This window comes from Pseudonaja textilis, chromosome 2, assembly GCF_049901715.1.
Source record: "Pseudonaja textilis isolate UNSWEBS1 chromosome 2, rPseTex1.2, whole genome shotgun sequence".
Taxonomy (NCBI): Eukaryota; Metazoa; Chordata; class Lepidosauria; order Squamata; family Elapidae; genus Pseudonaja; species Pseudonaja textilis.
The window spans coordinates 17,326,320-17,350,417 of NC_141991.1; the positions used below are offsets into that span (position 1 = coordinate 17,326,320).

The 24,098-nt window shown below is 42.1% G+C and overlaps 1 protein-coding gene across 5 annotated transcripts in view; it reads right to left on the bottom strand.

The window, feature by feature from the left end:
* Positions 1-23,287, bottom strand: part of VWA7 (von Willebrand factor A domain containing 7) — a 48,658-nt gene extending 25,371 nt beyond the window's left edge. The window contains exons 1-6 of one of the 5 annotated variants that reach the window (XM_087923352.1): positions 23,185-23,287; positions 12,653-12,913; positions 11,049-11,330; positions 5,192-5,288; positions 2,823-2,936; positions 1,575-1,770 (exon numbers count right to left, since the gene is read on the bottom strand). In XM_087923352.1, the coding sequence (XP_087779478.1) occupies positions 1,575-1,770; positions 2,823-2,936; positions 5,192-5,288; positions 11,049-11,330; positions 12,653-12,892 (929 nt within the window). In that variant the 5' untranslated portion in view covers positions 12,893-12,913; positions 23,185-23,287. The other 4 variants (XM_087923354.1, XM_087923353.1, XM_087923355.1 and 1 more) reach the window with 4 other exon arrangements.
* Between the last annotated feature and the right edge of the window lie 811 nt (positions 23,288-24,098).

Consider the following 24,098-nt stretch of genomic DNA (forward strand, 5'->3'; position numbering starts at 1 on the left):
TGTTTTTTTTTCCTTTCCTGCTTCTGCTCTTTATTAGTTTACATTCATTTTTCTATATTTTGTAGTAACACTTAATAAAAATTAATATTAATATACATTTTAAAATGCAACATGTACTGTATGTGAGTATATTGATGCTATCTTGTTGGCTGTTATCTCTATTGATTTATAGCAACTGTTAAATGTACAGTGCAAGGAAGATAAGTCATCTGAAAATTAATATCCTGAACATCCAGATGGGCTTATATCACAATTATATGGAATTGATGAATAGGGACATTTTTCAGAGTATTAGGCAGCATGTGGCCTATCATAAGGAATTAATGATTGTCATGACAACTGAAAATGTGAGTAATTAATGTTTGTTTAAAGAAGCCGAGATGGCTGCATATAAAAAGGACGCTTCTGCTTGCTTTGTTATGCGTAAATGAAAATTGATGTTGACAGGAGAAAGTAATTTGAATGTGATGGGAAAGGGGTAGTTAAGAAATGTGCTTAATGAAACGAGAAGAGAAAGGCTCAAAAATGAAGGAGTGATGAAAGAATGTGGATTCATACAAAAGCAAGGATGAAAGAGAATCATTGATGTGGTTCAGTCATATAGAGAAAGCAAATAGAGAATTAAAACACAGAACAAACAAGTAAAAGAATAGTTAAAGGGTTGTGAGGAAGGAGATGAGAAACATGATGAGGTGGCGAGATCCTCAAAAAGAAAGAGATGAGAAATTTAACAATGATCAAAAAGCAAAGCATCAATCAGTATTTAGTAGAAGCAAGGATAATTGGCAAAGATGGAAAGGTATGGCTAAATGAGGTTGATGAAAACTAGTTTTAACTATGTTTTTCTTCTTCTTTTCCCCTCATCTGTAATTTCTTTGGCTTGCTCTTCCCTATTGCTTTTCAGCCACTTTACATAATGCTGCTTACCACAAGAGAGATAGGTGTGGTCTTTTAATTTCTTTAGAGTCGCTCGATTCTGAGATGGGCAGCATATAAATTTAACAATTTATGATATTTCTAATCTGCCTCAATCATCATCTTTTAATGACCCCATAATCCCTAGTCGGGTAGAGTCTGGGCAACTGAATGGAGTTGAGTGTTTACTGGCCGGATGCCCTTCCTGTCACCAATGTGGTGTTATATTCAACAGATATATTCTCATCGTGCCCAGAGAGAGAAATATCTGCCTCTATCTATGACCAAACTCACAGCTTCCTGATTCTTGTGAGAGGTCCATCTCTAGGCCAGAGGTCTTCAATCTTGGCAACTTTAAGACTTGTGGACTTCAACTCCTAGAATTCCTCAGCTAGCTTTGCTGGCTGAGGAATTCTGGGAGTTGAAGTCCACAAGTCTTAAAGTTGCCGAGGTTGAAGACCCATGCTCTAGGCCATTGCATCACTCTTCTAATCTGCCTCAATTGGAGTGTAAAATGGTCCTATACCTAATTTCAGGACTAATGATCGGAGGAAATTCTGAACACTTCGGAAAAATGCCTCTGGAACTATCTACGGCCAATCCCCATATCCACAGCTGACAGTTAACTGTAAGAACCTTAAAAGAATGGTCCAGATTACCTCATAAATTGCCTGTTCCCTATTTCTCGCCACATCTTCTCCAGAAAGTGTATGGAGGCCTCCAGGGCCAGCCTAGCTGCCTTCTGGTGCAGGTAATGGTGAGGTGAGAAGAACAGGGAGGTGCTGTCCTTATTGATGCCGCCTCGTGGTTCTTGATGGCGGCTCTCATCAAACCTCCCACCATGACTGCACTTTCCTGAGGAGATAGGAAGGAGGAAGAAGACTGTCAGCCTAGCATCTCCACCTGCAAAGAATGAAGGGTGGAGTCATACCATTTGGAGAAGGATGGAATAATACCATCATCATCTCCATTTAATGATCCCGTAATCCCTTGCGGGGTGGAGTCTGGGCAACTGAATGGACCTGAGTGTTTACTGGCCAGATGCCCTTCCTGTCGCCAATGCAGCGTTCTATTCAGCAGATATGGAATAATGGAATAATACCATTCCTGTAGAAAACTCTGCTTTTTGTACAACCGTTTATATGGTTTTTTTTTAATATGCTGTTTTTCAACCTCCCAGATTCCTACTAATGTGAGCTCTGCCACATCATCTTTATGGGGGTCTGTTAGCCTGCTCTATAATTTCATCCAACCTGCCTGAATTTTTCAGCAATTCTGCACAAGGTGTTAGAACACATTTTGCACTCTGTTTTGTGCAAAAAAGGGGGAATTTCTTGCATTTTTTTAAAAAAAGAGACCAGAGAATTTTTGCCAGGATGAACTAATAAAGGAACTGATTTATTTATGGACTGATATAGGAAGTTCTTTTGCTAGAGACTTCCATTATTCTATTTTTTCCCGCTCTTCTTCTGTCAGAGAAACAATATGGAAGGCTCTACTAGGCTTCAAAAAAAAAAAAAAAAACCTCCAAATCCTAAAGCATAAAAGATTCATTCATTTCCCCATCAATTAACTATGAAAAGGTCCTACAATTCTCTCCAGTTCCACAGGAGTGATTTCTTTTTCACACACACACATACTGGACACCAAATACTATAAATAAAACAGGCAGCTGATGGAGAGAACATCTCAAAGAAACACATTTGGGAGAAAAAAAGTTCTCGAAGCTGTGCCAAAGCTCATTTTCTCCTCCTTACAGATTTTAGCGTCAACTCTCTTGAGGATGTAAGGAGAATACAAATGAGGCTTTCGGCTTTGATAGTATTAAGGGGAGGAGGGGAAAAAAACCCTCTTTGGCTTCCAAACAGAGCCTCCCCCCCCCCCCTCCATTGGCCACAAAAACATACCAATAGGCTTTTTGGGCTGGGAACCATAGTAACCCGTGGTGAGAACAGCAAGCTTGTCCAGGAGATTTCCTTTGCAGGTCCATTCAGAGCAATCGTGGCAAGTCCAGATGCCAGCTGAGAAGGCACAAGAGAAATAGCATGAAGTAAAAAAAAGGGGGGGGGTAGGAGAGAAGGCGGCAGGGGTGGTGAGGGCCCTGAGACCCTGCTTGGTCTCAGCAAAATGGACTGATGAATGCAAGTTCCACTTTTTCCTCACTTGGCAAAAAGTTCCATTTTTTTCACTCGGCCAAATCTTACAATAGCATTTAGAAATACACACACACACACACACACACACACACACACACACCAGTTCTTTACAGCACTCTCTGGGTGGTTTGCAATGTAAGAAGCATTATTTGCATATCGTCCCCCCCAACAATCTGGGTCCTCAGTTTACCGACCATGGAAGGATGGGGAGGCTGAGTCAACCTTGAGCCCCGTCTCAGGATCAGACCCCAGGCTGTGGGCAGAGTTTGCTTGCAATACTGCATACTTGAATCACTGCGCCACCAGGCCTCTTTGTGCCAACTTTCCCCCTAACCCTAATTTTACAAGCTTTTTTTTTTTTTGCCACAGTTGTTAAGGAAATTGCTGCAGTTGTGAAGTGAAGCATGTGGTCGTTAAGTGAATCCAGCTGCCCCCATTGACTTACTTGTCGGAAGGCAGTTTGGAGGTCGCAAATGGCTAGACTTAGTCTTAGAATAACTTGGTGATGGTGATCACGTGATCCCAGGATGCTACCACCATTATAACCATTTGTCTGGACTATTTGCCTGAAATAGTATAGGATTTCCTACCTGAGCAGGGGGTTGGACTAGAAGACCTCCAAAATCCCTCCCAACTCTTCTCTTCTCTTCTAATTCTACTCCTATTCTGTTCTGTTCCATTCTATTCTATTCTAAATTCTACTTCTATTCTAAATTCTACTTCTATTCTATTCTATTCTATATTCTATTCTATTCTATTCTATTCTATTCTATTCTATATTCTACTCCTATTCTATTCTGTTCTGTCCTGTCCTATTCTATTCTAAATTCTACTCCTATTCTATTCTATATTCCACTCCTATTCTGTTCTGTTCTGTCCTGTCCTGTCCTATTCTATTCTACTTTATATTCTACTCCTATTCTATTCTAAATTCTTCTACTTCTATTCTATTCTATTCTATATTCTACTCCTATTCTGTCCTGTCCTGTCCTGTCCTGTCCTATTCTATTCTAAATTCTACTCCTATTCTATTCTATATTCTATTCTATTCTATTCTATTCTATTCTATTCTATTCTATTCTATTCTATTCTATTCTATTCTACTCTATTCTATTCATTCTACTCCTATTCTGTTGTTCTGTCCTGTCCTGTCCTGTCCTATTCTAAATTCTATACTCCTATTCTACTCTATTCCATTCTATTCTTGCCGGTTGCCAAGTGCTTGAATTTTAGAATATAGAATAACATAGTCGGAAGAAGTCTTCTAATCCAACCTCCAGCTCAGGCAGGAAACCCTACACCATTTCAGACAAATGGTTGTCCAACCTCCTCTTAAAAACTTCCAGTGTTGAAGCATTCACAACTTCTGGAGGCAAGTTGTTCCACTGATTAATTGCTCTAACTGTCAGGGAATTTCTCCTTAGTTCTAGGCTGCTTCTCTCCTTGATTAGTTTCCACCCATGGCTTCTTGTCCTGCCTTCAGTTTTGATCACATGACTTTGGGGAATCTGCAATAGTCTTAAGAGTGAGGATTGTTCGTAAGTCAATTTTTTTTCAGTGCCTCTGTTAACTTCAATCGGTGACTAAATCAATGATTATAAGTCTAAGATAACCTGTGTTTCTCTCGGCTGCTACTGTATGTATTTCAATTTTTGTAGCTGAAATTCTGACTGTTTTAACTTTTATTTTAAATATTGTTCAAACACACCAAATTGTTCGTTGATATGAGCAGCTATGTAAACTGACCAAATAAATAAATAAACAATCTGAATCAATAAATTCTCTGTGCCATTGTTAACTTCAAAGGGTTTCTAAGTGAATGTTTGTAATATTTGTATTTTTCTTGGCAGCTTTGCATTTCAATTTTTGTAGCTGAGATTCTAATCCTTTTAACTTGTATTTCAATTATTGTTCACCACCCTGAATCATTTTTTGGGGTGGGTGGGTGCCTAGATATAAATAGACTAAATAAATAAATCAACAGGCTAAATCAATACATTTTCAGCAGGCTGAGAACAGGCTCCTCTAAGAGTGAATCAGGGTCTGATACCCACTAATAATACTACATCTCATGTGAAGGCAAATTCAAGTAAAAGAGAAACATAGGACCTGATCCATACCTTCAGCGACAGACTGAATTTCTCGGCCTGGCTGAACCAAGTCAAGGAGTATTCCTTCATTTCCCAGTTCTACCCAGTTACTGTGGCTGTAGAAATCCTGGTCGGAAAGAAAAAGGGTGAGCAGTTTCTCTACTAATGATTTTTGTTAAATTATGGATTGCAATCCTCCATTTTGATTTCAAAGATACAGTTCATCAGTCTGGAACCCGCATTACGTATCTGATATTAATACAGTTGAGAAAGTCCAGAAATATTTCACAAGAGTTCTCCACTCCTCTACTCGTTGCAGAATACCTTATGCCACCAGACTCGAAATTCTAGACCTAGAAAACCTAGAACTACGCCGCCTTCGGTCCGATATAAGTATAGTATATAAAATCATACATTGCAATGTCCTACCTGTCAATGAATACTTCAACTTCAACCATAACAATACAAGAGCAAACGAAAAAGAAATAAGAAGATATAACTCGGGACTATCTGGATTACTTGATGATTTCTGGATTCTTGGTTATTGTTTTGAATGACTAAAATCAATTGGGTGGTTGTTTAAAACTTTTTTAAATGGCTCTACTTTTAGAAGAACTGAAAATGGAACTTAAAAAGTACAAAGAAGATGCACAAGAAGGGAGAGGTTCTTTTGGCTTCATATTTCAGTTTTTAGAAATGGAGATTTGGAATTATGAGAAACAACAAGAAAAGCCTGCAGAACAAGAAGACTGTGACAAAGAAGAAGCCATCTTTAATGAACAAGTAATCTTAGATGGGGGGGGGGGAAAGGGAAAGGGGAGAAAGAGAATGGAAAGTTTAAGATTGGGAAAAACAACTCCAAAAAGAAATAGAGTGAAAAATAAGTATAAAATCAGAAAGCAACAGAAGAGGGAAATGCAGAAGAGAGAATTAGAACTAAAGAGACAAGGGAGTAAAAAGGGGAGGGAGAAGATGAGAGGGAAGAAAGAAAGGAAAAGAAGTTATAAAGGACAGAAGCAAAATATAGAGAAACAGGGCCTATTTAGAAATAATGGGTGAAAACTTAATGGAAAAAGGGATTCTGCAAAGGTACATAAGATAGTATGTGTTAGATCGGTGGATCGGGTCACATAAGAGGCGAGACGCGAAAGTGAACAATCAGCTCTTTATTGCAGCTCTGAACAAGGACAGTTTAAAGTGTGCGAGCCGCTTGGCTTTATACAGCCGGCCGGAGGCTCGGTGGCCAATGGCAGCGCTTTGAATCTCCCGCGATCGGCTCGGCCAATAGCGGTAGATTCTTAGTGCTCCAATCACAGGCGTTCCGCGAACCAATCGGATTGCGGTCTGGGTGGACCAATCAGAATGCGAGTCTTCAAGAATGTTAATACAGAACAGTATGGTTATATTAGAAGCAGAAATAATTTTAGAAAATATGAAACAATGTATGATTAAAATGTCTGATAAAATAGCTATTGGAATTCAGTGGAATGCTTGTCAATAAATAAATGTAACAAAAGGTATATTTAATGATTTATAAAACATATGTGAAGAGAAATAAGGGAAAATTAATTATGGAGATTATATGTGTTTTTAAAGAAGTATGATATTTAATTGAAAAGAAGTGTTAAAGATGTTATGGTTTTAATGATTATTAATGATAGAACTGAACTGGAATGGAATGAGGGTTTATAATTACATATATTTACAATCTTTCTTTTTTAAAAAAAGAATATAGTGTGTATTATAAGAATGTGCCAAGCAGAATTCGATTGGAAATTATGTATTATATTGAAGGTCATAAACCTAAGGCATATATTGAAGTTTAAATAAGAGCTGAATGGATGTAATTAAAAGATATAAAGGTGTCATACTCCAATTAGTAACTACAGGAGAAAATTTGTTTAATGAGAAAAGAAAATATGAAATTGAAACAGAACAGACAAAAGTATAAATATAATGATTTGAATTGAGATGAGATAATCAAAATAAAATTGAGAAAATTAAAAGAGGGGAAAAACTATATAGAAAATGTAAAATAGTATAAGATGGAATACAAAAAGGAGCATGAAATTGAGTTTTGTGTCTGTATAAAGAAGTTCAACCTGGGACCATGCTATTTTCAAAAAAGATGTTTTGCTTGTATTTTGTGTGTGAAAACCTAAATAAAACTTTATTAAAAACAACAACAATACAAGAGCAAACAATAGATACAAACTCAAGGTAAACCGCACCAAACTTGATTGCAGGAAATACGACTTTAGCAACAGAGTGGTCAAGGTCTGGAATACTCTACCTGACTCTGTGGTTTCTTCCCCAAACCCCAGAAACTTTAACCTTAGACTGTCTACTATTGACCTCACCCCTTTCCTAAGAGGTCTGTAGGGGGCGGGCATAAGCGCACCAATGTGCCTACCATCGCTGTCCCTGTCCTATTGTCCTACTATTGTCCTATTGTCCCTGTCCTACTGTCCCTGTCCTATTGGTTCTTCTTTATTTGTGTCCATTTCATGTATTCATAACCATGCTTATACTTATACCTGTTATCTTATAATCTGTTGACAAAATAAATAAAATAAAATAAATAAATAAAATTCAGGTAGAGGTTCTCGCTCTTTTTGGCATGATTTCAGTACAAGCAGTCCTCAACTTACAACTATGATTGGGGCCAGAATTTCTGTCTGCTAAGCTAGACGGTTATTAAGAGACTCAAGACGGGTTTTAGTCTTTGGTTGATAAGCAAATCACTTCTGTTGTTAAATGAATCAGGTGGTCATTAAGCGAATTTGATTCCTCCCTCCCCCCGACGTCATGTGTCGGAAGCATCTGGGAAGGTAACAGACAATGATCGCAGGATCTCAAGATGTTGCAAATATTACAAATATAGCCCAGTTAGTTGCCAAGGGCTCGAATTTTGAACCCATGACTGTGGGGATGCTGCAACACTTGTGTAGGGAACAGTCCTGTAACTTTTTTCCAGTGCCATTGTAACTTGGAACAGTCACTAAATGAATGATTGCAAGTCAAGGACTACCTGTAGTTTTTGAGGAACAGCAGAATTAAAGACCGTTTGAAAAGGCAGAAAGATGAGGGCGTGCTGATTCATAATAAGACAATATAAGTGAGTAAGTTGAGGGGCGTAAATTGGTTATGCTTCCCCCAGGCACAACTGTTAATTCTCATCTCTTCTGGATACTTAATCCCTTATTCAGGGCTGGGATAGTTGGCATCAAGTTTACAAGACATGCCTCAGCAAGTTTAGTCTATTCATTGGATAAGAAAGAAGCCACAAAGACACAGACTGATCCACTGGTGGGCGTAGAAATCAAATTCCCTATATGGGTCTAAAGATCCAGGTTTAAATTCTAGGCTCTTTCCCTGCTGCCTTTCCAAGTCAACAGATCCTGGGCAGTGGTGGGATTCAATTTTTTTTGCTAGCGGTTCTGTGGGCGTGGCTTGGTGGTAGCGGAAGGATACTGTAAAATCTCCAGTCAGAGGTGGGATTTGCCGGTTCTCCAAACCACTCAAAATTTCCACTACCAGTTCTCCAGAACTGATCAGAATCTGCTGAATACCCCCTATGATCCTTGGTCATTTTCCTGAGGGCCCCAAAAGGCCATCACATGGACCCAGGGGTGGGATTCAAAAATGCCAGCAACCAGTGCGCTACCGGAACTTCCGGGAGGGCCATTTTCACCTTCCCCAGAGTCCAGAGGCTTCCCTCAGGTCTCTGGTAGGGCGGAAACGGCCTACCCCAGGCTCAAGAGGCCCTCCGGAAGCTGGAAACAGGCCCATTTCTGGACTTCTGGGACTTCCAGGGGGGCTGTTTTTCGCCCTCCCAGAGCTTCCGGGCGGGCCCTGCACTTACCTGCATCCAAAATGGGTCACGTGGAGACTCCTGGGAGGGGAGGGGGGAGCAGGGCCAGCTGGGTGGTTCAACTACGGGTTCAGGGAACCAGATGTGAATTTAACATCCGGTTCACCCGCAACTGGCTGAACCCCACCCCTGCATGGACCCTGGTTCTCTTTCAAGCCAGAGACAGTTCTATCTAACCTCGCCAGCTTTATTTCTTAACACATACAAGTAGTCCTCTATTTACAGCCACAGTTGGGACTGAAATTTCGGTCATAAGTCGGTGTGGTCATAAGCAGAGTCAATAGGTCACCAGAGACAATTTTGGGACCTTTTTTTACCACAGTCTTTAAGCAAATCACATGATTGTTAAGTGAATCTTGGTTCTCCAATGGATATTTATTGCTGGTTTTTTGACTGAAACCGGCATTTATACTTTATGATCTTTGCAGGTCTGTAAAACATGAGAAAGCTGAAGTAAGATCACAAGCACAGTTGCTGTTTCACTTAGCGACCGCTTTGCTTAACTACTGAATTGCTGGTCCCAACTCAGTTTGTTAAACAAGGACTAAATGTATTCAAACTGTAGACAGTGGAGTCCGGGTTGCAACCATAATCCATTCCCGGACTCCGGTCACAATTTGGTCGTGTCCGGAAGCATGACTGAGTGCGTATCTGTGTAGTAAAAAAAATGGTGGGAAAGGGGAAATCGCCATGGAAAGGGAATCTTTTCGCACTGATTTTGTTCGCCACCCAATTTTTGAATCGTGACCTGATTCAAAAATCAGGTGGATTTTTTGTTCACCAATTGATTTGGTCGCGAACAGGAGACTTCGCGACCTAAGGTTGCACTGTATCTGAGTACCACATGCTGAGATATGGTTTTACAACTGCTATGACTTATGACAATAATGAATAGGCTCTATTACAGTTGCAATTGAAGGACCACCTATAAAAGAATCTTCCCAAATCTGAAAGCACACCTCTTACCCCTTCACCTTTACAGTCTAAGAAACTAGGAACGGTCCCTTCTGAGATGTTTTCCATATCCTACTTCCTCCTGTGGGTCAAGATATTTCTTATCCGACCTGCACCTTTTGCTTCTCCCATCTCTCAAGTGTCAACCCTGAAGCTGACCTGACCGGAGCCATCTTGGAGTTTCAGGGTTGCCACACTGGAGCTGAGGGATAAGGAGGGGGGATTAGAGATAGCTGGGATTTTGTAGTCAAAGCAAAATACTTTCTCCTGGGAACCAAGGACATTCTCACACCTGGACTATGGAAAGAGGAGTGAGGTCACCAGGCAACCAAACAGCATCTTGATTGGACCATATGATTGACTGTTTGGGGTTGAGAGAAAACTTTCCCTCTTAATTAGGTGAAAACCGTTGGAACCTTCACAGTCGGTTTTCACAAGATTTGTGCCAATATGATATCTCCAATGTCAATTCATAAAACATCCCTATGCCTGTTTTCAAGTTGCCATAAACGGGGGGTGGGTGGGTGGTTGAAATCTGAAGGAGTGGTATGGCAGTTTAAAACCAGAAGTACATTCCACCCTTATCTTAAAAAGATTGTAGCCAGGCAGCCAGATCTTCTGCCCATGAAGATCCTTCGTTGGAGAATGTGATTGATGACACCCAGCCCGTGAACGTGCTTCATTGGAGAATCTGATTTATGATACACCCAGGGGGGCAGGAGGAAATGATCACAGGTGACTGTGAATTACGTATCCCAGAGTTGGCTTCATTTAGGTTAATGCCGGCATGTTGCCCCTAATAAATCTTCTGAGTTTTTTTGAAGCTTGGCTCAAGGCTCATGATTTAATTACGGCAATCGCCGGAACCCTGACAATAAAGCTATCCTTTGAGGAATTCGTCTGCCTCGGAGTTTTGCTTACTATGGGTCTATTAGTTGGAACCCTGACATTAAGCATATTCCCACAGACCATTACATCTATAGAAGCAGGGCTACCACCAAGAAGGCCACCATCTTCCCTGCTATCCTAATTTTGAATTCAGTACATTTTGGTGGATACCTGCAAGGAATGGAGCAGCTGTCCCAGCTTTTTTCGGGCAAGGCCATATTGCTCAGAATGCACAGCCTGAAGGATCTCTTCACGAATGTGCAACAGCCAGCGATTGGCGGGGTGAATGAGCTCCGAATCGAAATGGAAAACGGGGTCATCCCGGGTTGTATTCCCAAAGTCCATGGCTGCATTGGCGTTGGCCACTTCTGCGATGGCTCCACGGAAACGCTTGGCTGACACCTCAGGACCATAGAAAGCGGCAAAGATGTCATCAGCCAGTAGGGTCTTGTCCTGTTGACGGGGAATCAAAAGTTAAACAACATGTTAGCTAAAGGTTAAACATAAGGTTTCCCTCACACATACATGCTAGTCGTTTCCGGCTCTAGGGGACAGTGCTCATCTCCATTACAAAGCCAAAGATCCAGCACTGCCTGAAACGTCTCCGTGGTCACGTGGCTGGCATGACTAAACACTGAAGGCACATGGAACGCTGTTACCTTCCCACCAAAGTGGTCCCTATTTTTCTACTTGCATTTTTACATGCTTTCGAACTGCTAGGTTGGCAGAAGCTCTGACAAGGAATGGGAACTCACTCCATTATGCGGTGCTAGGGATTCAAACTGCTGAACTGGTGACCTTTCTGATCGACAAGTTCAGTGTCTTAGCCACTGAGCCACTGCGTCCCCTAAACAACATGTTAGATAAGTCCTTATGTTTTTTTGCCCCCTATAAAGTAGAGAAGGAAGAGTGTGTTGAGGGGAAATGAAAGGCTAGGTCTCAACTGAAATACATATTATGGATAAATGGACTGAATTTGAAGGCCAGTTTTTTTCAACGTTGGCAACTTTAAGAGGTGTGGACTTCAGTTCCCAGAATTCCACACCCAGCCTTGTTTCTTCCTGTAAATGCCACTTCTTTTCCAATTCTTCAAAGTTTTTTTTATGAGGCAGATAATCCTCGCTTAAAGACTGTTTCGATTAGCAACTACTCGAGGTTCTGACAACCCTCCAAAACCTTATGACCCAGATCCAAAAGCTCTAATACAGCCCCCTCAGGGTCATGTGATCTCATTTTGGACACTTGGCAACAAGTTCACATTTATGGCCATTCCTGGCATTCTGCGGTCATAGGACGGTGATTTACGATATTACTAGAAACCAAGCAAAACTACTTTCAGTTTCTGGCAAAAAATACACATTGCAAACAATGGCTTTGCTTAACGACTGCCGTGTCTGCTTAACGACTGCCCCATTCGCTGAATGACTGTTGCAGAATAAGTTGTAAAATCGAAATGGTTGTGGAGAACTGGTAGAGGAAATTTTCAGTAGTTCAGAGAACCGGAAAATACCAACTCTGACTGGCCCCGCCCCCATCTATTCTCTGTCTCCTGAGTCCCAGCTGATTGGCTGCATCTTCTTTTGTTGCCCTGCACGGGACAACGGAACTGGAAAGCAGGTTAGTGGGATGGGGAGGAAATGGGTATTTTGCAGTATCCTTCCCCCAGGAGTGGGGAGGGAATGGAGGTTTTGTGGTCCCTTGGGAAAATCAATTGTCCACCCCTGCTGTAACATGTCCCACTCTGCTGCAGCTATCCACGTCCAATTCTCTCTCACCTTAAAGTCCTCCTCTTGGACATGCTTCCCTTTAGTAGGGTGCGGTATCTCCGAAAAGAGGCGAAGAGTGACATTCAGAATTGCGTCTTCAGTCATATCCTGGTGGGTGATGGATCCCCAGGTGAAGCCCAGGGTCCGAGACCAGATGTTGGGGAAAAACCCATGGACCTCTTGCGGTGGCAAATGAACCAACATCAGCATCCACAGGAGATGCCCAAGGCAGTCCAAGGGATGGTCCATATTGGATACATTTATCTGAACCTATAGAAGAAAGAGAATTGCTGTGAGCTGAGGTCCTCAACTTCTGTATTGCCATCATATACTCAGTTGTGCAGTCCTTCCTTGCTCCCTCAGGCATTGAAGGCCATTCCACCTTATCGTCTTCTCTTCAGTTAAGAAAAGCAACTTCAGATTTCAACCATAGAAAGGAACAGAGAACGACTGAGCACAACAGAAGGTTAAAGCTGAGCCCTGCCCTTCAAAAAGGGAGGAACGGATGCTGAGGGGCAGAAGGAGATTAAAATGGCCCCAAACCTTATCAGCCTTTTGTGAGGCCCTAAAAACCTGGTTACGTTCCCATACCCGGGACACTGAATATCCAAAGGGCCCCTTTCCTAGCTATTTTGCCAACTGGCCAAGTATCCCGGCTGCTACGTATATTTATTTTGGACATTTCTATTGTTTTTAATTGTTTTAAAAAATGTTTAGTATTTTGATTGTAATAATACTATTCGAATCGTAAGCCACCGAATCATTGATTGAGACAGGTGGCTATAGAAGCTGAATAAATAAATAAACATAAGAACGCAGGTAGTCGATCTTAATTGAACCCAAAATTTCTGTTGCTCAGTGAGACATTGTCTAAACGAAATTTCCCCCGTTTTACAACCTTTTTTGCAGCACTTGTTAAGTGAATTACTGCAGTTAAGTTAGTAACATGGTGTAAACTCATAAAATTATGATACACCAAGGGAGGTGGGGGGAAACTAGGCTCAAGGGTGACAATGAATGATGTGTCTCAGAGTCGGCTACACCCAGGCAGTGCCAGCATGGTTACTCTTAATAAATCTTCTTTAAGCTTTGGAAGTTCTGCTCAAGACTCATGATTTAAATGGGAGTAACTACCGGAGCCCTGACACATGGTTGTTAATTGAATCTGGTTTCTCCATTCACTTTGCTTGTCAGAAAGTCGCAAAAAGTGATCTCACATGACCCCGGGACACTGCAATGGTCATAAATATGAGTCAATTGCCAAGCATCTGAATTTTGCTCACATGACCATGGAAATGCTATAGTGGTCTTCGGTGTGAAAAACAGTCATAAGTCACTTTTTTTTCCAGTGCTGTAGTATTTTCAAACAGTCACTAAAAGACACTGTTCTAAGACAAAGACTATTCATATAACTTTTATAAAATATAGCTGCCCAGAGTCGTTTAGAAATGAGATGGGCGGCAAATAAATTTAATAAATAAATCACTCCTTTTCCTAGGGTGTGCTAGAATAGAAACTTTTTAAAGCTACTTTTGGAAAAGCTTTTGGTTTATCTGGGTTCTGTTATTGTTCTTCCTTTTTTTGAAACTGCATTTTATCATGCATATGCAAGTAAATACCTTTAAATATCTTTAGTTATAGTGATGTTAACTATTAACATTTATTTAATATTTAGTAATATTTAGTTATAGTAAAGTTAACTAGTTTCCACAACGATAGAGTGATGGGCTGTGCTTTCCTAAGATCCACATGGGGACAGGAAAAGGGAAATGCTATTTTTGAATAATCACATCAGACGGTAAGGCCAAAAGATCCAAGTGATCTATTTTGTGTGACGGATTGATCACTGAACAATGCCCAAATTACAGCCCCCTCACAGCCCATTCATTTCACTGTATATCTCTAGGATCCAGTAACGTTTTGACATTTTTATTCTGTTTGTTTAAAAATCATGTGTCCTTCAACAGTTTACCACAATCCCATAAGCAGATATGTTTGATTAGGTTGATAAGTAACTTTATTATTGACAGAACTCTGCTATTTTGAGTATATTACTTAACCAATGGCAAACTACAGCAGGTATTAGTCCTTAGAGGTGGCCCCGCTTGAACTAGTTCAAAAACTAAGCAGCATCAACTTGGCAAGTATTTCAGTGGGAGACTAAATACCACAATCCCCAGGCGATTATTATTTTAAAAGAAATCTGCGAAAAAAGACAGTAACAAAAAAAACGTCATAAATACGTTCACGTACTCACTAAGACTTGACCTCAACTTAAGGGAGATTTCAATCAGTTGCAGAACTTTTGAGCAAACATTTACATTTTTAACATAGCTTTTCATCTGAATCTATGCTACAGAAGCAGAAGAGAAACAAGGAAAATCCTAAGTAGGCGCTTATATGTTAAGTGCTTCTCTCCTTACAAGTGACATTTTTAGAGAAATTGGAAAGGAGCTGAATGGAAGAAGAAGAAGAAGAAGAAGAAGAGGAGAAGAAGAAGAGGAGAAGAAGAAGAAGAAGAAGAGGAGGAGGAGGGGGGGAGGAGGAGGAGGAGGAGGAGGGGAGGAGGAGGAGGAGGAGAGGAAGAAGAAGAAGACAACCAATTCCTAGTAAACTATTTAAGAAGACACGGCCAGAAGTTTTGCAAGATAACAAACCTGGGCATATTTTGCCAATGAATGTACTGTATACCAGAATAGAGACTCTGGGCAACATGAAAAATTAATGGTTAGGTTAACTAACTTATACCAGTACAATCAAATAACTAGTTCCCAGAGAATCTCCTATTGGTCAGAGTAGAAGTATAAAGGATTGTATAGTGAGAAACATTAAAATTCAAAATGGATTCTGAAGTCTGCCAGAAGATCAGGAAACACTTAGCAAAATCATTGGATAAGGGACATTTCATAGGCCTCTTCTACTGAAAAATAATTTATTGTTTGTTCATTTAATTGCATAAAGTACATACATCGTAGAATTCCCATGCATTTCCCATCTAGGTACAATCACTCACCGACTTGGCTCCAGCAAAACATCTTGCAAACTGCCTTGCATGGGGTTTTATATTTATAAACAAGACCTCAAGAGCCTGCAGTCACATTGTATAATTAATCTGTTTTATGGGACTATGAGTAAGTCATCTTATTTAAGAATGGAAAACTGCATCACGGATGAACCATCTGTAGACACACAGGTTGAACGGTTAATTTTAGATGCAACTGGACATCAACTCCTTTGCGAGAATATAATAGTTCTAATTGATCCTAAGGACTGGATGAAGCGTCATCTGGACTCTTAATCTTATAATAAGGAATTTCATAGACTTTCTAATCTACCAGCATTATCAACTGCTTCAGTTCCTCCATATCTTCCCTAACAGCATTCATTTCTCTTAGAAGAACCTCTTTGCTTACATAATTCCTCATCAGATCGATTGCCACTGAAGTTGGAGAAATGTAAGGCTTCATGGAGATTGAGGGAGAAGAACAGAGAATGACACAAGTAAAGTTAGAAGATGTCCCCCTAAAATTAGAAGAAGAACCAATGAGACCAAGTACTTTCCCCCAAGGATGACCCCTTATAACATTTAGGCTGGAGGCAGGCCAGGCAGGCAGGTAGAGATCAACTAGGGCAGGAGCTGAGTTTCATTTCAACTTGATCCATATTACAGTCTTCCAAAAACCTTCTTCTCATTTTCTCCCTCCTCTGCCTCAGTCTCCCTAATGGTAAGGCTGGCTCAGTGCACAATGAGAGGAAGGAAAAGCAACACCCCACATTTGTTAATAGCAGGAATGCATGACTGTAGATCACTGAAGAATTTGGAGAGCCAATTTGGTGCAGTGGTTAAGATGTCACTCTGGAAACCAGAAAACTGTGAGTTCTAGTCCCACTTTAGGCGTGAAGGCCACCCGGGTGACCTTTGGCCAAGTTCTCTCACTCTCTCAGCCCAACCCACCTCACAGGGTGGTTGTTGACAGGAAAATAGGAGGAGGAAAGAGTATCAGGTGTGCTTGCTTCTGTTACTAAAGCAAAATACCACTCACGCATCATCACAAAATCTCCAGAACCGTAGAGCTTACAAACTTGAAATTTGGCACGTATGTTCCACTTGGCTTCTAGGTGCTCATTAAGAAAGGATTTCTCAAAATGACCATCAGAGCATTAGTATTTTGTATATTATTATTAACAGGCTCTGGAGCTAAGGAGTTCTACTTCCCCTGCCCACCTGAAAATAAATCTGTTCCAAATGCAAAACACAAGCAGAGGAGAGGAGTTTCAGTTTCCGTTTCACAGCACCTAGCAGGTTGGCAGAAGCTGGGACAAGTAAAAGGAGCTCATTCAAGTTATGCGGAGTGTAATAGCAGAGGAGAGGAGTTTCAGTTTTAGTTTCACAGCAGCAAGCAGCTTTAGTACACAACAGTTGAGCTAAGCCATGCCCAGCTCATTGCTGTCTCCTTTTTGCTCACACAGCAAATACTGTTTCAGTTTCCAAATAGCCCTCAACTCTCTCACACACTGACAGGTTGCTAGCCAGATGAATACCGATGAATGCTGGTAGGCAGAGGCAGAATTCCACCCCCCCTTATTTTCCTCCCCCCAAACTAAGCCTGACCACATAGTTTCGTAGCGAAGCACGGGTATCGAGCTAGTAAAGTAATAAAGGTGAATTTAAAATCATGTTTGTCAGGGGGGGTAAGCCCTTGTGTTTGGTGGCTCTTCTGTTTAATTAGCCAATTGGAAGATTAGATTTCTGCCTCCAAGGTCAACTCTGGAGGGAACCTTTCCGGAGAGCTCAAGCCCTATCCAACTTATGACATGCATGTGACCTAAATTGCTAAAGGCACCTGCACCAAATTGAAGCATTTCTGGTCTGTCTGCTTCCTTGCCCTTATCTCCGCCCACCCCCCTGGATTTAACACATACCAGTCTGGGCAACATAACAAGAAGTGAGCAATAAAGTCATGCCAGAAGCAAATTGTTCTGGAATGATTTGGGCAAGTGCAATGTCAGACCCTGGAAGCTACAGATAGTCTCCCCTGGCCCCCCCACAATATCAACAGTTTTATTCCCCAATCTCACAACATCTCTCTCATTTTTTTGTGGGTCTATGTCTTGACTTTTTTTTTTCTTTCCCTCATTTTGCACAAACTCTCTGCATGTTGACAGTTAAGATCTGGGCTGTTTCTGAGAACTTGGCTGGCAAAGCAGTCAGTTTGGTTGGCCAAGATAACAGCCTCTAGGAGTGAAGGCACAAAAGCACGAGTATGTGCACACAAACACACACACACAAACACTCCAACTGTAATTCTCTCTCTCTCTCTCTCCCTCTATCCCTTGGTGAATAGTAGAAAATGCTCCACAACAATGAATCTGATTGTGTGTTTTTCCTTTCACTCTCCAGAACTAGTAAAACCAGAAGCTGTATGAGAGCCTGGAACCATCATCTTGTATACATTGACTGATTTGATGGAATAATAAGATAACAGAACAACAGAGTTGGAAGAGACCTTGGAACGCTTTCAGTCCAGCTGCTTGCTCAAGCAGGAAACCCTACACCATTTACCAGATAACAGATAATCAGAGTTGGAAGGGACCTTATAGGTCATCTAGTCCAACCCCCCGCCCAAGCGTGAGACCCTACACCATTTCTGGCAAATGGCAGTCCAATCTCTTCTTGAAAGTCTCAAGTGATGAAGCTCCCACAACTTCCGAAGGCAAAGCTGTTCCATTGGTTGATTGTTCTCACTGACAGAAAGTTTCTCGTTATTTCCAGGTTAAATCTCTCCTTGTTCAGTTTCCATCCATTATTCCTTGTCTGGCCTTAAGGTGCTTTGGAAAATAGCTTGACCCCTTCCTCTCTGTGTGGCAACCCCTCAAATATTGGAAGACTGCTATCATGTTTCTCCTGGTCCTTCTCTTCCCTAGACTAGCCAAGCCCAGTTCCTGCAACCGTTCTTCATGTTTTAGTCTCCAGTCCCCTAATCATCCTGGTTGCTCTTTCTCTGTACTTTCTCTAGAGTCTCAACATCTTTTTTATAGTGTGGTGACCAAAACTGGATGCAGTACTCTAGGTGTGGTCTTATTTTATAGAGTGGTATTAGTACCTCACTTGATCTCGATTGTATCCCTTTCAGACAAATGTCCATCCAATCTCTTCTTAAAAATCTCCAGTGATAGAGCACCCTTAACCTCTGGAGACAACTCATTCCACTGAATAATTGCTGTAACTGTCAGGAAATGTCTCCTTAGTTCAAGGTTGCTTCTCTCCTTGATTAGTTTCCACCCATTGCTTCTTGTCCTGCCCTCAGGTACTTTGGAGAATAGATTGACTTTCTTTTCTTTGTGGCAGCTCCTGAGAACATTGTTATCATGTCACCCATATTGCTCCTTTTCACTAGACTAGACATACCCAGTTCCTGCAACTGTTCTTCATATGTTTTAGCCTCCAGTCCCCTAATCATCTTTGTGGCTCTCCTCTGCACTCTTTCTAGAGTCTCAACATCTTTTTTATATCATGGCAACCAAAATGGATGCAGGATTCCAAGCGTGGCCTTACGAAAGCATTATAAAGTAGTATTAACACTTCACATGATTTTGATTCTACCCTTCTATTAATGCAGCCTAGAACTGTTTTGGCTTTTTTTTTTGGCCGCTGCAGCACATGGCTCGCTCATATTTAAGTGATTGTCCACTAGGACTAAGTGAATTCAGATCCCAGTCTGTGGAATCGGGCACAATGGCTGTTTCTCACATCCCTCTTAGCTTTACCTTATGGATTACTAATGGAAACAACTAAGTTCTTATAGGTCACTAAACCAAACTCACATTTTGGCTTCTTACAAGCACATTTTCCATGCAATAAATAATGCGACCAACTCTATATAGGTAGTCCTCGACATGACCATAACTGGGATTAGAACTTCTGTTGCTAAGCAAGTTTATTGTTAAGCACCCAAATGTTTAGTTTAGTGTAGTTTAATTTACTTCATTGTCATTGTACCTCATACAATGAAATTAAATACCATGTTCAGTGTACATTATGACTGAAAATAAACACAAACACACATCCTTCACATTCTATACAATGAACTGAAAACTCCTGATACTGCATTAATATTGAACTATACAGTAGAATTCAAAAGAGCTACTGCCCTGGGATAGAAGCTGTTTTTCAGCCTATTTGTCCTTGTTTTATGATTCTGTACCGTCTGCCAGATAGCAATAGTTCAAAAACAGGGTGCCCAGGATGAGATGGATCTTTGAGATTGTTTTGAACTTTCTTAAGGCAGCGGGAGCTATAAAGCTCTTCCAAAGAGGGGAGAGGGCAACCAATGATCTTCTGGGCAATGATGTTAACCCTGGAGTGCTTTCCTGTCTGCCACTGTGCAATTGGTGAACCCTACAGAGGTGCAGTAAGTTAAGATACTCTCTCAGCGGTAAAAGGCCACCAGCAGTTTATGGCCAGTTTATGGCCATTTCTGCCAAGGTTAAGTGAATTAAGCAGTCATGAAATGATCCTAGCCTCTTCCATTGACTTTGTTTGTTTAGAAGCCGTCTGGGAAGGTCCCAAATGGCAATCACACAACCCCAAGATGCTGCAACTGTCACAAATACATGCCAGTTGTTGGTGCCCAAATTGTGATCATATGACAGTGGGGATGTTGCAACAGCCATAAGTGTGAGGACTGGTCGTAAGTCACTTTTTTCAGTGCTGCTGTATCTTCAAGCGGTCACTCAATGAATGGTTGTAAATTGAGGATTACCTGTAGCAGTCTTTCTCAATCTTGGTGGGTTTACGAGGAATGGACTATAACTCCCAGAATGCCCACTCACCTTAAAACCACCAAGGTTGAGAAAGACCTCACTAGAGGGATTATGCATTTTGAACTAAATTAACCACCATCAATTATCATGAAGAAAATGTCTTGGTGACAGCACTTTTGATTCTGATTCTTTCTTCTGATTACCATTACACATTAATATTTACCAATAAAGTTTCAGAATCTATATTTGGCATTACATCAATAGCATTTAATCATAATACATTAACTGGAATAGATCCATGTTTGCAAGTAATTTGTTGCAAACCACACATGCTTACACCCATTTTTCAATGCCTTCAAGACTGAACTAAATAAAATTCCCAATTCCATGCATGAATCACTTGGTTAAAAACAGATTACAAACAGCAGGGGTGCGGAAATAATTCCAATTAGGTTCTTATGTCTGCAATTTAATTCCTAAAATGGTGACTTTGGTTACATAAACACAATGCTATACAAATTTTGGCACCTTACAGCCTTTATGGCACAGCATTTTGCTTACCTGAGCCAGGATTAGTCAACTTCTGTTTGTTTGTTTTCAACTGCAAAGTTTAGCTTAGGGATGATGTGAGTAAACAGTGCCTCTGACCATGCCCTAAATGCTTTTTTTCCCAATGCAAACCTCTCACTGTTTGCAAGATCCAGGTGGAAAACCAGAATGGGATTCCACCAATTGACAACAATAATCAAATTTTGCCCCTTTCCTGACATGCAGCTCCTACCACAACTAAACAACAACAAACTTTATGCAGCTGTTCCGTCTTCCCTTGCTATTTAGACTTGCAAAAAAGTTGGAAAACAAACTATTCAGAGCAGAAAATGCAACCGATGATATTTTATGGAGTACTAGCATGGAGTTACTACACAGTCAAAACTGTTATTGCATAATAAATGTTTTGACTACTGTAAAAGCTTTCCAGGAATAATAAAAAAATTTAACAGTGTATATCGTAGGAAAGTGGATAAAATACTAAATTTGAATTGGCACAGAGGGGTTGAACCCTAAGCACACTGCACCTGGCTGGACCTATCTTCTGTTCAGAGTCGCTTCAATAGCAAGATTTAGTAAGTAATATTACAAGGAAAGTGACACTCCGGCTGCTTTTTGGGATGTTTCTAAACAAGCCAAGACTGCAACGTGTGAACTCCCTTTAGAGGGAGAATAATCCACTCTCAGAGGTCTCCCTTGCGGTCCAAGGACTCAGAATGCAAAACCAGGAACAAGTGTTGCGTTTGAATGCTCGTTCATTCACCCCAAGGCCACCCTTCCGTCACCCTGGATCGCAGCTCCCATCATCCCCAGCCGGCAATCCGGGAAGGCTGCTTTATTTTAAAGCAGGTGCATCCTTCCGACCTGAAGCCCTCCCGATCCCGATCCCGATCCCGATCCCCGGGTCCCAAACGACCCTTCCCCACAAAGCTATCCCGCTTCCCCGCTACAAAGCTCTGGGCCAGACCCACCAGCCAGCTCGGGGTGGGGCAGAAGTCACCTTGAGCGCCCGAGCGCGCCAGCCGCCTCTGCCTTCTCGGCGGCGGCTGCTGCTGCGCTTGCGGGCGGCGGCGGCGGCGGCGGCGCTCCTCTGCCAGAGGGCCCGATCTCCCGAGCCAGCTGCAGAAATAGCGAGCAAACAGCGCCGGGAGCTCGCCAGCCAGGGAGGTCGACGGCAGGAGCCGACTACAATGACAGCACACGTGAGCGGAGGGCTGAGAGGATTCTGCAAGACCCAGGCGCCCTGGCTCTCCCCCACTCCTCTCCTCCGTGCCTCCCTGTCTCTTTCTCCCCCTCTCCCTGTCCCCCTTCCTCTAGTTCTCTTCCCCTTCCCCCTTTCTTCCCGTCCTCCCTTTCCCTCTCCTTCCTCTCCCTCCCTTTCTCCCCCTTTCCCTCTCTCCCTGCCCCACTTCCTCTAGTTCTCTTCCCCTTCCCCCTTTCTTCCTGTCTTCCCTTTCTCTCCTCCCTTCCTCTCCCTACCTTTCTCCCCCTTTCCCTCTCTCCCTGCCCCACTTCCTCTAATTCTCTTCCCCTTTCCCCTTTCTTCCCGTCCTCCCTTTCCCTCTCCTTCCTCTCCCTCCCTTTCTCCCCCTTTCCCTCTCTCCCTGCCCCACTTCCTCTAGTTATCTTCCCCTTCCCCCTTTCTTCCCGTCCTCCCTTTCTTTCTCCTTCCTCTCCCTCTTCTCACCCTTTCCTTGCCTCCCTTCCTCTATTTCTCTCCCTTTCTCCCTGCCCTCCCTCTTTTCTCCCCTCCGTCTCCCTCTTTCCCTGCCTTTCTCCCCACCTCCCTTCCTCTATTTATCTTCCCTCCCTCTCTCCCTCTCTCCCTTCCTCTATTTCTCTTCCCCTCGCCCTTTCTACCTGCCCTCCCTTTCTCTCCTCCCTCCTCTCTCCCTTCCTCTATTTCTCTTCTCCCCTCCCTGCCTCCCTCTTTCTCTTCTCTCCCTCTCCCTCCCTCTCTCCCGCCTTCCCCCAGTTTTAATGGCCCGGGAGCAAAGCCGCTCAGGGTCCAACACCTGCAGGAATCCCGCCGGAGCTTCTCTACCCGCCTTAAATGCACCTGCTGCCGCTCTCCGTGGCTTTGAAGCGCTTATCCCACCGAGTCTGGAGCCGTTTCCTCCCACCCCTTCGCAGCAAGGCACCTCTTTCGGGTTTTTCCTATATTAATCCAAAGATCCTCTCTCCCTTACCCTCTTCCAAAAGTTATTTCCAAGAGTGAGACCACCCACCCGGATCTTCCCCCTCCCCTTTCTGGAGTTTGCGGGCGGAGAGAAAACACACAAATTGCGCTCTCACACAAACGCAGACACACACGTCCCTCTGTAAATTACGCTGGTGTTTATTTGTACCGTGCCTCCTCAGCAAACAAGGCGCGGCTGTGTCTAATAGCGAGAGAGAGAGAGACCCACAGACACTTCTTTACGGAGCTTTTTCAGTTCCTTATCTGTCTCCAGACCTTCCTGGTTCACACAGTTGTGCCTTATCGCAACTTCGATAAGCCCCATCAGACAACATATTCATTTCTGATTCGTGCTTTTTAGCCAAGGGAGGAAAATTGAAAAAGAGAATTGATGTATTATTATTTTTATCCTGCCTTTATGATTGTTTATTAAGTCAATATTGGCAACACAACAATCCTTTGAGGTGGGAGAGAGTGAGTTTTTCATGCCTAAAATGGGACTAAATCTCATGCCTCCTGATTCATAGGCCAGCATCTTAAACCACTAGACCAAATTTCCCTGAACTTTTGCAAGGGTATCCACAGGATACAATCAAAACAAACAAGATGGCAGCCAGCAGCTGTTGTGCAATCAATGAGCCTCCCTTTAAAAAAAAAGGTTTTTTTAAAGGTAGAGCTTTGATCACGCTATTGAAGCAGTGCTTCCCACCAGACAGAGGGGGGTTTCCTGAATCTGCTAGATCCTCAACAGGTCTGTGGACATGACCTTGAGGAAGGAATGGATGAGCCATTAAAGGAAAAAAAATATTTGGGTCTGGGAAAGTTCAAAGAGAGAAAAATGCCCTAGTCCAGACAGCCTTTTGTTTGTTCATCTGCAGTGTGACTAACCCACAGGAGAGAAAATTTGGCCCAGCGGGGAAAAGATCCTTCCATAATACAGAACAATAAACTAAGTGGAATCTT